The sequence below is a fragment of the Triturus cristatus genome, chromosome 2_2 (genome assembly GCF_964204655.1).
Source record: "Triturus cristatus chromosome 2_2, aTriCri1.1, whole genome shotgun sequence".
NCBI lineage: Eukaryota > Metazoa > Chordata > Amphibia > Caudata > Salamandridae > Triturus > Triturus cristatus.
In genome coordinates, this window is record NC_140582.1 from 782,878,807 (window position 1) to 782,894,070 (window position 15,264).

General features: G+C 43.3%; 1 protein-coding gene across 1 annotated transcript in view; it reads right to left on the minus strand.

Moving 5' to 3' along the window:
- Positions 1-15,264, minus strand: part of PAICS (phosphoribosylaminoimidazole carboxylase and phosphoribosylaminoimidazolesuccinocarboxamide synthase) — a 417,483-nt gene that overhangs the window by 275,627 nt on the left and 126,592 nt on the right. The window contains exons 7-8 of the mRNA XM_085642046.1: positions 8,299-8,379; positions 5,670-6,107 (exon numbers count right to left, since the gene is read on the minus strand). Coding sequence (XP_085498172.1) covers positions 5,670-6,107; positions 8,299-8,379 — 519 coding nt within the window. The remainder of the gene's footprint in view (positions 1-5,669; positions 6,108-8,298; positions 8,380-15,264) is intronic.

Genomic DNA, 15,264 nt, shown 5'->3' on the forward strand with positions numbered 1-15,264 from the left:
TTAACCAGGATGACCCCTCCACCCTGAAAACTATTTTTTTGAACTTGTTGGGATTTCAAGATCCGACTATTCTAGCTGGAGACTTTAATATAGTTTTGGATCCCCTAAAATCACCAAGTAGCAGGGAAAATGTTCTGTCGGAATCTAGGTCATACCTCCAGATGATGATGAAGCAGAATGCCCTATCTGACATCTGGAGAGAAAGGTCGGGCTCTAAATTAGGTGTCTCTTTTTACAATCGTAAATATGGACACAAATCGAGGATACGTCTTGATTAGCAATGATTTGAGGGGCAAAATTAAAGATATGGGATACCTGACTCCCCACCTATTAGATCACGCGGCGTTATGGATGGACCTAAACCTGTCAGAAAAAGAACAACTGAGGGTGTGGACATTTGATCGCACACTTCTTTTAGACGACTCAGAAGCCTGCTACTTATCTCAGGAGACAGAGTTTTTTCTAAATGTAAATTTAGGTTCTGTAGAGATCCAGTAGTGTGGGATGCCTGGAAGTCCTACCTGAGAGGTTTAGTAACAAGTAGGACTACTTTTAAGAACAGGCAGTACAGGGAGGATTTTGCACACATTGAGTGTGAAATGAAGGCGGTTGAAAGGAGTGTAAATAATGAGGCCAACTTAGTAACACGCCAGGCATAACTTGAGAAACTTCGGACATTGAAGGATCATTTGCAGAGTATTATCCAGATGAGGATTTCCAAAAGATGGGAAGCTAGTAAGCTTGCCCATTTCGAATATGGTGAGGGGGCCAGCAAACGTTTGGCATGGAAGGCTAGGACTGATAGTACACAAAATCTTATAAAACAAATTGACAATGAACACGATAATACATTTGCAGTTAACGATGAAGATATTGGAGAAGCCTTTGTTACTTTCTTCCAAGATCTGTATGATGAAGATAAGGAGGTAGATAGTAACTGTGCACGAGAGTGCTAACTCCGATTAAACTTCCCTCCTTAAACTCCTCCCAAAAGCAGAAACTGGAGCTTGAGATATCCCAAACAGAAGGTCAGGAAGGCCATCTCCGCCTGTAATATTGGTAAGGCTGCGGGGCCGGACGGCCCTCCTGCAGAATTATATAGAATCTTGGGAGAAGCGATTATCCCGACCATGACAACCCTCTTCAATAAAAATACTAGTTGAAGGTGCCAGACTTCCTACTTCGTGGGAAGAAGCCACGATAATATTGATCTTAAAACCAGGGAAGTCTCCAGCCAACTGTGGGTCATATACACTTTTAAACACTGACTATAAAGTCTTCACAAAAATGTTGTCTGACAAGCTGGGTGCGGTGGCGGGTGGTTTGTTGCACATAGATTAAAAGGGGTTTTTGAGAGGTAGGAACCTGTTTGATCTCACTAACAATTTTATTGGTGCTATTGATTTGGCCTCCACTTTTTCATTACCTTTGGCAGCAATGACATAAGATGCCACTCAAGCTCATATATAGTGACCCCTCGGCGAGGCTTTTGGTCAATGGGAAATTGACTAAGTCCTTCAGGATTAAAAGAGGAACCAGACAGTGCTGCCCCCTCTCCCCGCTCCTGTTCGATATGTACATAGAGCCTTTCGCTCAACGTCTCAGGGAGGAGACGGACATTATGCCATTTAAATTTGGGACATGGCAGAGGAAGGTAGCCATGTACGCAGATGACGTCTTGATCCTCACATCTGATTTGGAGGTGGCCTTTCCTCAAGTAATCCAGTTAGCACAGGACTTTGGCCTAGTCTCAGGGTAAGAGATCAATGCAGGAAAAACTGAGATTATGTCATGGAATCTGCTGGGGTGTCGATACCAAACCAAGAGCGAAATGAGATATCTGGGGTAAAGATTGTCCAGGATATAGATAAGATTTCGGGGGCAAATCTTGTAAATGTCTCAAGGGACTGCCAGAAACTCATGAAATCTTGGGCCTATAAAGCCACGAGGATATCCAGGAAAAAGCTAAGCCGTAGAAGGGAAAAAGGGGACCTCACACTTCAAGACCTAAAATATTACGCCTGGGCCTTCCAGCTAACACACTCAAGAATGTTGCTGAAATCCCCAGACTCATCAGAAAGAGGAAAAATGTTCTCGATCATGCTAGATGGAGTGGGCCTGTCTCATGGGGGTTTTCTTTTCAAGTATGGAGACCAAAAATTCTTTTAAAAAATCAGGTTGAAAGTCTTACTGAGTATGGCTCGCACATCGGCTAAAATTAAACAATGCACCGGCTTATTGTTTAATTCAAGTCTGGCTCCACTGTGGGATTTTCCGGGGGTTCCGGACTGTTTGAAGGATAAACTTGCATTACCTCTTAAAACAGTGGGGTTCTTGGTGTGGGGAGACCTGGCTGCTGAGGGTACACTCCTGCATTGGGCGATACTAGATGGAAAATTAGAGGAGGGTATGTCTAGATTCAAATACTTACAACTGAAGAGCTGGTCCCAGAGTCTTAAAAAACCTATAGGCAAAGGGAATATGCTGGAAGAGCAGTTGGTACAGAGGCCGGTAGGGAAGAAAGAAGTATCTTTTTTCTATTGGTCTATTGAGGAGGCAGTTGATGGGGATTTCAGACTTTTGGGGAGCTTCTATTCCAGACATAGACTGGGCAGACCTGTGGCAAACTTCTTTTAATACCTTGTTTACAATTGTAAAGCCAGCCTGGTATAGGAGAAATCATTATTTTACCACTCACAGGGCTTACCTATCTCCGGCTAGACTCTCTAAAATAACCAGGGGCCACCCTGTCAGTTGTAAGAAATGTGATATGGTGAACGCTTCTGACATACACATGTTCAGGGAATGTCCAGTTTTCTCTGAATTCTGGGAGAGAGTAGGAACAACTCTAGCTGACATTCTGGGCATCCCGGTTCGTATTACTCTCAGCCTTATCATCTTTGGCATAACAAGCGGTTTTACTGGCTCAAGTAGGGGTTTCTTATTTTATGCCATCTTGCTGGCCAGGCGAGAAATATGTAGGAGATGGGTTGAGGCTATACCCCCCACACATTCAGACTGGTTGTACTCCTTGTATAAAACCTCTAAGATGGACTTGGCCAGACTGAAGAGTAGTAAAAAGAAAGCCACTTGGGAGTGTTTGATAAATTGGTCTCCTGGTTAATCACTGTTATTTTCTCTTTCTTTAATGGGATAAGGTATTATTATCTTGAAAAATCTTCTTTTGTTGATCCTATGATTATGCCTCTGGGGAAGCTCTCTGACTGTGATGGGCCCTACCTTCTCTCTGGCTCCCTCCTTTCGACTTTAGGTGGGCCCTCAACAACAGTCACTGGTTATATGTAATCAAAAGAGAGTGCGACCACCCTCTCTTTGACAATGAGAGGTCAGCAGAGGAAGTGGGTATCCTTGCTACTGGTAGGCGAGTGACATCTGCTGGGCCTCCATGTAAATAGCCTACATCTCAAGAAATTGAGTAACGGTAGCGACATCCTATCTATCTAGTTGTCTGGGGTCGGAGGCGAATGAGGAAGAAAAAAAAAAGTAGGTAAATTCTTAGGCAACCATGAAAACATGAAATGATTTTTTTAAGGTCTGGAAGCAGTAATGTGAAGACACCAGAATTGGGAATACAGGATCACCCGCTCTGGCCCTGTTTACTTTCAGAGTACTAGATTGACTTTCCAAAGCTGTTCTCAAAAGCTGAGTGAAACTGGGCAGAATGAAACTATGACTCTTGCTGGTCACAGGTACAGTGACCTTTACACAGGGTTTTGAACCTACTTTGTATTTGTAATGGAATAAATTATGATAGCTGCAAGTCTGGTGAGAATAACATTGCATAACCTATTCAGTAGTCCTGACGTAGTGTTCTACAAACCCCAAATCATGTTAATTCATGCCTAAATAACAAGCATTGGCAGGAGGAAAGAAATCTGTATTTGTTGTAAAGTATCTGTTGGTGGCAGAAAACAGGATCATTATTTTTAGAATTTTCAGGTGCAAGACGCAAAAAGATATCATTACGTTACACCTGTGCTGCTATCAACAATCATTTTTTGTTAATAATTGCCAATGAAACAACACCAGCCTTACCAACTATACCCCTAACTAAGCCAACCCTCTTCACCTTCAGAAAATTCATTGTCATGATCAACTGCAAGAAGGCGTTATTCATCACCAGAAAAAGAACATGAATACTCCACAACATACAGGCCACCTGCCTCACCAACTGAGGCGTTCTTTCACACAAGGCACACGTACATCCTAAATAGCAGGTCAATTTAAGTTGTTGAAGAAGGAAAATTCCTCCAGAACCACCGTCAATTTATGTACTTGAAATGCCTTACAGGTGATACTGACCAGGAAACACCCATTGTGATCATGCTAGAGTGGTTTAACTAGACTTGTCCACAGAAAGTTCAAGGAACCAGTTCAAAAACACATCATGCTATCCTTGTACGCTGCCACTCCACCACAGAAAATATATAGTATAAAAATGTTAATGACAGACATTGTTCGATCCCACGCCTACTATTTAATGTAGTCCCACATCAACTTGTTTCCACATGAACTTATTGCTTCCCATGTTCACCTTGATCACCTCTGCCGCATGACCACAGTCATCTATTTTCTTCAGAATTTGCTTCTATTTGCTACTGTGATTCACAGGAGAACTTGGACTCACATTTCACTGTTATGCTGACAATACGTCAATCTACTTCTGAGTATGAGGCAAGAAATGTCATGCAAGCCAATGTAAAGACTGTACTCCTTAAACTTGCACAGGTCCACTGGTATATGGGCAATCCTAGACACCTTAAGGAGAAAAGTGTCTAGTTCTGTACCAGAGCCATAGAGAGCCCCCCAATCCCCATCATTAGTTCTGAACACTGGAGCCTCAACTAATCTTTCCTCTCTTAACTCCATTTATAGCACTACCATGGTTACAAGCCGTGCATTGCCCGCTTACTACCTTACTAGGTGTCGATCAAGTTTGGGTTCTTGACATCTTCTCCAGCTTTGACGGAGGATCCAGAAATGAACATAAAAGAGGATGGCCCGAGGCACCTTACCACGAGGTGCCTCAGTCAACCGAGTGCTGGTCTGACAACAATGGGATCTCCCAGAGCCCAGTCCATCTTCGAGAACAATCACCCACATAATGTGATCTGCAGACGAATGTTACCTGCCCCTTCCCTGGGGCACAAGGCTAGAGCCTGAATAGCAGCAATCACCAGCTTGTTGGTTTATAAAAAGGACTCCGTGACTACCACAAAATTCTAACTCCCAAAATACTAGGAGGCGCCTCTGCAGATTTTCATCCAATAGTGTCCCACAGCCATCATCAATCACAGAAAACCCAACCCCTGCATGTGCTGTGGACACACCTCCTATCACTACAGGGTTATACTCCCCCCTCCCCCAAGGTACACAATCTATAGCAGCACCTAGAAAAATCACCATTACACGACAGGCAAGCAAGTTGATATCGAAACAATCTCACATATTCTCCTGCAGGAAAGAGGTCTCTGCTGATTGAGGGAGGCTCTCTCAAGTTAATTAATACATAGGGTATATGAAGGTGGGGCTTAAAAAGAGTCTTTTTTAACTAGGAAAAGACCCTGGCTAACCACTAGTAATGTATTCCATGAGAGAGTAGCTGTCTTTTAAAAGCAAAATGGAAGAGGTTCACAAATGACGCTTACCACTGGAGCCAGGAAGTATCCTGCTGTCTGTACATATCACTGGGTTTTCCTCATTTTTCATATTGGAATGATTCAATTGTCCTTGAGTTTTTGGTCCAAGAACTTCATCTAGTTCATTAAAAAACCTCATCATTCTGCTTTTGTCCCCCGAGCCACGAGACTTTTTTACCATCTTGTATTCATATTTCAAGTTTTTGTACTTAGTCCTGCACTGCTTCCAGTCTCTTTCAATGCCATGTTCTTGAAGTAAAGTGGCGATACGTTCAAAAATCTGTCTGTTCCTCACTGTCCCTCCTAGCTGTCTCTGGATAGTCTTGTCGGACCATACTTGTATGAGAGTTCTGACTTCATCCACAGTCCAGTGTCTTCCGCTTTCAATGGATGCAGCAGAATTTAACAACTGAGGATACGGGGAGCCAGGAAATGGTTTTAGAGTACCTGAAGATGAAAATGGAAAGACTTGTAAATAGAGATTTTCTATCACTATAAACCAATCACTTTGCTATAGATTTTTGAAAAAAAAAACAATTTTATCACACGATTGGGACAGTGATACACTTGCATATTACTGTAGCGTTTTACATAACCACATTACATAACCACATTATAAATACCTATACATTTTCTTTATATATTATACACATTTACTAGTTAAGACATAGGAAGGTAAAGTGATTTTTTGGATAGGAATGTCCCCGGCATAGAAAACTGACATGCACGCCTGAATGCAATTAAAACTGGTATTTTGACCTTTACTTTGGCCCTGGCATCACACTAATCTATCCTGTGTGCAGAGACATAGGCCTCTCCTTGACAATGGGAGGTTCAGGGGCCATCCTGTGACCTGGACGACCATACCAAGAGGTGGTGGCAGCATACCATGTTTTTGAATATACAGTGCATACGGACCTTTTCCCTTTGTCAATGAGAGGGTAGTCTAGGGACCTCTGTCGTGTAAAGTTCCATTGTGGTGTCAAACCCAGACCTTCCACTGATATCCCGTGGCCATGGAGAAAGAGTGTGGAGAGAGTGCTCACTGCATGTTTAACACATATGGTAGTCAGACTCTCTGTGTTTTGCGTGAGTCTGATTACTGGGACCAGTGAAATCAATTAGGAAGCCCCTGGTTTACCATGGCACAAGCTGGAGGAGAGGGCAGGTCTGTCCAGACATTGGAAGTATATAGCCTGAATTCCTGTGGCTGGAGGGTGATGCCCCAGACACTGAGCGAGGAGGATGGAGAGAGGGTTTCCTTTAGAAATTCATGAGGGTCTTGTGTTAGCAAATTACTGCTAACCATTTTGATGAAAGCCGGAATGGACACATTCATGCCTATTTTGCATATCATTTTCCAAGTCCCATACCAAGGGGTCAAACTTGCTAATTACCATGTGCCAATAAACAGTAATTACATTCCAGACAAAATCCCAAATGCACTTTGTGCTCCCGCGATTTTGGCCCAAATGTAACTTGGCCGTGAATGTCTATATAGTGTGGACCATACATATAACCTTGGTGATAGAGAACATTACCGTATAATTGCAGATGCTGCTATAGGCAGTGATGTTACACAGAAGGGGATAGAGAAAACAGTGAGCAAAATTTAACAGGGGAGGCAATTGTTTTCTAACAAAGCATTTAAATATCTGGATTTAAATTAACATATGCACCATGCTCGTGCCACCGGAAGGGGAATCCGTCAACTTTTCTTAAGAGTAAGTCATATGCTGTTTTCACTGGAGACCGAGCAGCATAGCCTGGATGTGTCAGGTTCTCCATTACCTCATAAGGATGTTTTGGGAATATCCTTAACAGTGATCACTTAGGGCCTGATTACGAGTTCGGCGGTCCGAACAGCAGTCTTTCTGACAGCGGAAAATGTTTTTTCATATTTGTCGATGCATGTGCGTATATTCTGGCTGCAAAAGTATTGAATGTACTCATATGAATGACACATGTGAAAAAATACCTACTACCCATTGCTGGAGTCTGGACCATATGTGCCCAATCAAGTCAATGGGTAAATACTACAAAACGGACTTACCTGGATTTCGGCACCAAAAAGGTAATTTTCTTTGGAGTCAAGATGCTGCTGTGAAGGGGGGACCTGGAGGACGGGATCCATAACAGAGACTGAAGGGAAGAAAAGGAAATGGGTGAGTATGCACCCCAAATCCTTTGATTCTGCCGAATTGAAGAAGGCGGTCCCACCGCCACGGTCGGCTTGTCGGAAAGCCAACTCATAATTCGGACAGCAGAGAAACATCTCTGTATTGCCCTATGGCAGATGCTTTCCCCCGACCGACGCAGCGGCTGTCAGGGAATGGCTGGCGGTGGTGCTTCTGGCGGTCTTTCATTCTGAAATCCGACAACTTTGTAATATGGCGGGCGGTGATGAATCCAGCACCGACGCAACCGCGGCGGTGGGACCGCCAAACTTGTAATCAGGCCCTTAGTATTAAAGGTAATCGTGACGTACACCAGTCATACATTAAGAAAGTCTTTGGGAAATTAGGCCTGTTTTATTTTGCTGTATTTAATTTCTTAATCTATCTTTCAAATATTTCTAAAAATTAAATGTCAAATAATTTTCTTAAAATAGATTTTAAAAAATGTACTACATCAGTACCTTCCTTCTTTACACCGGACGTCCCTGCTTCTTCTGATAAACTAGTGTTGGAGTCCTCTTCATCCAGGTCGTGACATGTTTCTGTATAAAATTACACATGGAATTCATCAATTAAATAGAAAATAAACCTTTTAAGATGTTTCACATTTTAAAACGGATGGTTTCATCAGGCATATTAATGCGCCTATAGTACACTTCTAGCATAAATAGGAAGAGTTATAGTTTTTGTGAAGTTGACTTTGCCTGTGGGAATGAATGTCAGCTAGTGGTGGTGGATGAAATTGCTAATAACACAGTTATTTAAAATTGATACCGCAAATTCACATGCCCCCATGACGTCAACGCTGCACCATGAGCCCCGCCCCCCATCTATCTGGTCCAGTTAATATAGGTCACAGTAACCAAAATCCAGGCATAGGATAGATATTGACAGCAATGAGTCTAATAAGCATGAAGACAACTTTTCTCTATCCTCTCCCCTTATCTGCTTTTGTAAAAAAAAAAAAGATTAACAAGCAGAGTAAATCTGGGGGTAGAGGCAGCATAGATTCAGACCAGGTTTCATCCTATGATGCTGTAAAAAAAAGCTTCCAAAGAGTTACATTTGATGCTGTAAAAAAAAAAGCTTCCGAAGAGTTACGTTTGGAGAAGATATTCAGATCCACTCATGTGGCTACTCTGCCGATATCCTCAATGGAGAATGCACCTGGAAAGTCATAGAGGGGCCCAATTTTCATCTGGATTGAGCATCTGTAAAGGAATCTCCTGGATTTCATAAAGTTGAGGAATGCAACTCAGTTAATAATGATCCCGATAGGAGCCTTCGGTTTTAAGAGGGGATTAGCCACACATATGACGAAAAGACACAGACAACATCTTAGCCCCAATTTTAACAGCTTGTCTAACATGAAAATAAAAGACAGCCTACTCAGACCTACTATCATGAGGCCTGTGAAAAACAACGAGAAGTTAAAAACACTCATGGCTAACACTCTGTAGCTAATAACACATTGTATCTCTTCAATCTGTATATACATATATCTCAGCTATATACAATGTTATGCAATGGGCATTATTAACATATCTTTATATGAGTTCTTATATTTTATGCTTCTTAGTATTATACGTGTATACATATTACACAGTGTTCTGATGCACTTAGGATCAGAATGTGCACTACACAAAGCATTATCAATAAATAAATCCTGTACATAACTATTATACTTACCGTCTGAGAGAAATATTGGAATTAAAGAAGCTGGTATGGAGTGCCATCTTGCCTCTGTGAAAGGCTGTGTACAGCTCAATTTTCTATTATGCGCTGGGCGCATACAAACAGCTCACACCAGTGTTGTTGAATTACACTATAATACATGGGATTTTGCAAACCCTGTATAAATGCACAGCTCTAATTTATTTATAATCGGCGCCTAATGACACACTCAGTCGCCGATTGTAAAGAAAAGACGTCAGAACTCAACTGTAATAAGTTATTTCAGTGAAGTTCTGTCCTCACAGTGACTGCTGCCAGACCCACCAGCCGAGATGGAAGATAGGTCAGGTCACCGAGTAGTTGTTTAAAGTAGTGAAAATGAACCATCGCTTTTCTGTCTTCTGCTCTATTTGTCTAGCTTACAGTGACTATCAGAAAAAACATGATCACTTTTTGCACTTCTTAGATAATTATAGAAAAGTTCGAATCTTTCAGCATGTTTCTACATATTCTGGGTTACTGCAGATTTTTTTTTTAAATGACTTGTATTGAACTATTTATAATATCTTTTGCAACAAATACCTAACAGGATTTTGATGTGTTTAATTTTGCACTAAAGGTTTTATTTTTATTCTTCATGTTTGCAAACATGCTCGCTCTCTCATATGAAAGAGCTACGCACCAAGGGCCCGATTTACAAAAAGCCTCCGCACTCATGGCGGAGGCCCTGCAGTCGTGGCAGGACCTATGTACTGCAGTTACCCATTGCGGGGTCCCCGCCAGGAGTGTAGGCCCTCCGCCACGAGTGCGGAGGCCCTTTGTGATTCAGTCCCTGAGGTTTTAAGTGGTTTGTGGGAAAGGTGATGGTGTGACAGTTTATCATACGCAATAAAGTACCCACTGGCATTCATGTTAAGGATAGCCAAATTTAACTCGATCTCCATAACCTTATAAGGGAACTTGGCCTTCTGCCTCGTTCCGCTATATGGTTATTGAATGCCTCGGTGATTTGCAATATTGGCAGGGGGTACTTTATCACTAATATAACAAGGATGAAAATATCAGCTTTCAAAAATAGTACATCAACTTTATCGCCTTCCACTACATCCTCAAGGTAAGAATATTACAATTTTCATAAAATCTAGCTAATTCTGTTGCCGATTATATTAATCTATAATACTTTTCTGAACATAATTATTATACTTACCTAAACTTCCCACTTCCAAGTCCCCATAGATGGACGTTCATCATTACAAAGTTAAAAGTTTTGAAGCGACAATGAACCCAAAGGTTGTGATGTCACAGATTACCAGGAAACCAAACACGGAACCCAAAAAGAAACAATAAGAAACACTGGCAAAGTCAGTAGGTCTCACCTAGGCGAGATCGATTGGCTCTGTCAATGTTTTTTTAGCCATGACATACAGCAGCACATCTGAAAGTAGAAAAATAAAGTGCTATGATGTGCTCAACGTTGGCTGAGTCAGCGTTTTTTACTTTTTACTTTAAACCATGATGCACAGCAGCCGTGTTGCTGTACAACATAGCTGGAAAACATTGACAAAGCCAAATAGCTTTTGCATATGCATCAGGTATTTGACTATTTCATTTCTTTTTTCTGTAGCAGGACAGGCAGGGCAAGCAACGAGGGATGGAGCAGGAGGGTTAGAGTAGACAAGAAACAATGTGGGATAGGGAGGACAGAGAATACAAAAACTCAAAAGGGCACTGCAGCTTAAGTAAAAAAAAGATGAACAAAATAAAATTTGAAAAAAGTGCTATGGTGTGGGCAGTGCTGGCAGCGTGACAGCAATTTCTTTTTATGATGGGTGGGGGGATAGACAGTGGGAGGAGGGTGGGAGGGGGCAAGCAACATAACATATGGGGAGAAGGGCGGGAAGGGCATTTGAACACATTGGCATACAGAGTTAGCTGGGTGCAGGTAATAACATGAGACAGTGGGGTGGGGGAGAGGCGGTCTGCAAACACATGCATTTATGGAGTGCTGCCATTATGTGGAGTGGAGTGGTGTGGCTCACTGGTTAGAGGCAGCAGACCCGGAAGCAGAGGATGGCCCGGGACCAGGGTTCAATTCCCGACGCGGCAGGGTCGTGGACCAGGGCCAGCGGACTCGATAATTCTCGCCTCGGTGCCTACTCTAACCAGGGATCACACTCGGCAACTCTGGGCATTAGCTTGCCTCATCTCCACAACGGTCCCCCACATTCGCCGGGGATGCCTGGTTTCACCTTGGAGATACCCAGGAGGGACCATCTCACAGGGATAGCCAGGACGGGTTCCCCAGTGGTCTACAGCGCCAGGACGCCTCAGGGCAGCAGTGCGCTTTACAAGACACTTACATTTACATTATAAAAAAAATGTAGCCCAGAAAGCGGAGCAGTGGAAGGACACTAGGAAAGGAAGAGGAACTTGGGCCATGCTCCAGGGGAGGGACAAACACATGAGAGCAAAGTCGACACAGGTGACCAAAGCAAAGCAAAGGAAATGAGAGGTGATGAAGCTAATCAATGGTAAGCAAAGGGCAGGCTCTAAGACGCCTGTAAGTAAACAAAATGTCTCACAAGTAATAGAGCGTTCGCTCTCTCAGGAGAGACCTAAAAAGGCTTCCCACAGGCAAAAGCCTTATACTCTTCTCTACCTAAGAGCGGCAGGCATGGTCATTACTGAATGCCATCAACAGTGTTGCCCAGGACCTCTGATGCTGAGGGCACAAGTGTTTCTTGCCATTTCTGGTATGGATGACACGAAAAACAATACGCACCATTTCTTACAAGCAACCCAAGATAGAATAACTTCTCAAATGCATAATGTGCAAAAACCTTAAACATTGACTTTGTTCATCAAACCCCAATAAAAGTCCCTGTACAATGAGCAGTTGAAACTGCTTGAACTTGACTGTGCCCTCACCATGCATGGCAGTCAAATGATACTACCCTTAATATATGTCAGTCACTCCTAGAGTACTCCTACTATGCCCAGGAGGAAGGTACAGCATATTAATAGTGTAGACATGTAAGTGCAAGCTTATATGTCTCTATAATGTCTTTACCGCTAATGTACACTATAAGTGATAGGCAATCCATAGAGTAACATGGGACTTGCACCCAGGTAGACCTGGGTTGCTATTTCCATTATGGTACCACCTAGAAATGTCGAGTTTGGTGTCAAACAACATACCTCCTTTCCCCTGATACAAATCTGGTGTCAAGGGGGAACAACCTTTACAACGCAACTTTTACAACGCACTACACTTACAACGCATTTTTTACAACGCACAATCCATTACAACGCATGACATTACAACGCATGACACTACAACGCATTTTTAAAAACTACTTTTACAACGCATTCCATTACAACGCATACTACCATTACAACGCATACCATTACAACGCATAATATTAAACTACACTATCCAACACTTTCCCTACTGTTGCACCCCCTGGAGTTAGAATAGTAATTTTTACCCCTATACTATCCAACACTTACCCTACTGTTGCACCCCCTGGAGTTAGAATAGTAATTTTTACCCCTATACTATCCAACACTTACCCTACTGTTGCACCCCCTGGAGTTAGAATAGTAATTTTTACCCCTATACTATCCAACACTTACCCTACTGTTGCACCCCCTGGAGTTAGAATAGTAATTTTTACCCCTATACTATCCAACACTTACCCTACTGTTGCACCCCCTGGAGTTAGAATAGTAATTTTAACCCCTATACTATCCAACACTTTCCCTACTGTTGCACCCCCTGGAGTTAGAATAGTAATTTTTACCCCTATACTATCCAACACTTACCCTACTGTTGCACCCCCTGGAGTTAGAAAAGTAATTTTTACCCCTATACTATCTAATACTTACCTTAAATGCAATTTAATATTATGCGTTGTAATGGTATGCGTTGTAATGGAATGCGTTGTAAAGGTAGTTTTTAAAAATGCGTTGTAGTGTCATGCGTTGTAATGTCATGCGTTGTAATGGATTGTGCGTTGTAAAAAATGCGTTGTAAGTGCATGCGTTGTAAAAGTGTGCGTTGTAACGACATACATCCGGTGTCAAGGGAAGGCTGGCATACACACAGGTGGCACCTTAGAGTTTCACACCTGGTTTCCCCAACTTCGATGTGCTCTGGCTGACCAGCCAGCACTTTCCTGCGCCTGCTTCAGCCAAGACAGGATTCTGACCTCCTGCCAGGCAGTGTTATCACTCCCAGAAGTGAGGAACAAAGGTTGGGCAGGAAGGAGGCCCCCCATTCCCCCCCCCCCAGCAGGCTAGTGAAGTGGCACATCAGAGCGGTGAGCTTTAAAGGCTGCACCGCCACTGATATGCATCTGGGCTGTCCCCCTGAGGAGTACACAGCCCTCTTCTCACCCAAGGGGTGCTTGCACCCGGCAAAAGCGGGAAATTAGGTATGCAGGCGGTGTACACCTCCAGGAAGGCTGGCCACACTTCCAGGGTGAGCAGCCTGATCTGTGCACCTAAAATAGAATTCTGCCATTCTTAGGAGGGCAGAAATAGTGGGTTCTGGATAGAAAAGGTGACCTACACCCCCGGATTTGGTCAACTCAGGTGCAGATTATCTGCAGGGACTAGCTAGCCATTAGTTACTAGCTCTCACACTTCTAACTCACCTAAAGGATTTAAGGAACCCCCTGACACCAGAACCTCAGATCCGAACCACTTGCACCAAAGAAGGACCAAGAAGAGACTTGTGTTCCCGACAACAGGACTTTGCCCACAGCACCAAAGCAAAAGAACTGTGTCTCTGAGGCAACAGACTTGAAACTGAGTGAATGAGAGAAACTTGAGGGCCCCCCCTCAAAGTACACTGGGGGCCCTCCACGCTCCGGACCCTATCAACAGCTCTCAGGCCAGGGGCCTGCCATCCGTCTAGAGTGGTGGAGTGTGCCCCCTGCAGCTTGCTCCCCCACACCGTGGTGGCTAATGTTAGACCTTCGTCATTGGCTAAAACTCAGCACTACCTGGCAAGGGAGCCCTGTAGAAGCCAGAAGCAGACTCCACTGGACTAGTGGGACTAGTCCCCTGCAAATTTCAGGTAAAACAACGCTCAGGAACCAAATAATCACTGGCCATCAGGCCCTCTGAGGGATCGGCCAAACACAGATTGTGTAGTGCATTGTGAGAGTTATAGTCTGACTGTCCCCGAAGTTTCAAGCCACTACCGCACTCCCCTGGACCGCCAGACGTCGAAGTTACTTTTCGCTACTTTTACCGCTACCAAGGGGTGTTGGTCACCAATCCGGTAACCAACCCCTTACCTCGACGCTGCATTAAGAGGACATTTCACAATATCTGCGACCAACGTCGGCAATGACCCAACTCTTTTGTTTTTGCATCTTCTTCTTAGTAGCACCATCTCAGTGGAAAAAGTAGCTTTACAGCGGGTCCCGTTCAGCACCAAGGACAACCAGGACAACTTTGCAACAGGACTCTAAGGGCTAGGTAACATTGAACTGACTGTTGGAGACTGGTCTTGGGACCTGCTCCACCTTGACCCTGCAAGGGTACAAGGTAACTCAAGCGCTACGTGACCGATTGTCACTAGTAGTTTTTGCCATTGACCGCAATGATAAAGTCTCATTGCATTTTACTGCTTGATTTTATATTGCTTTGAAAACCCATAACTCCAGTTATATGTATGCTAATTTGTTCGTTTGGGTGACTAAATTAAGATAAAAATATACTCTATTTTTATAAATTGGTGT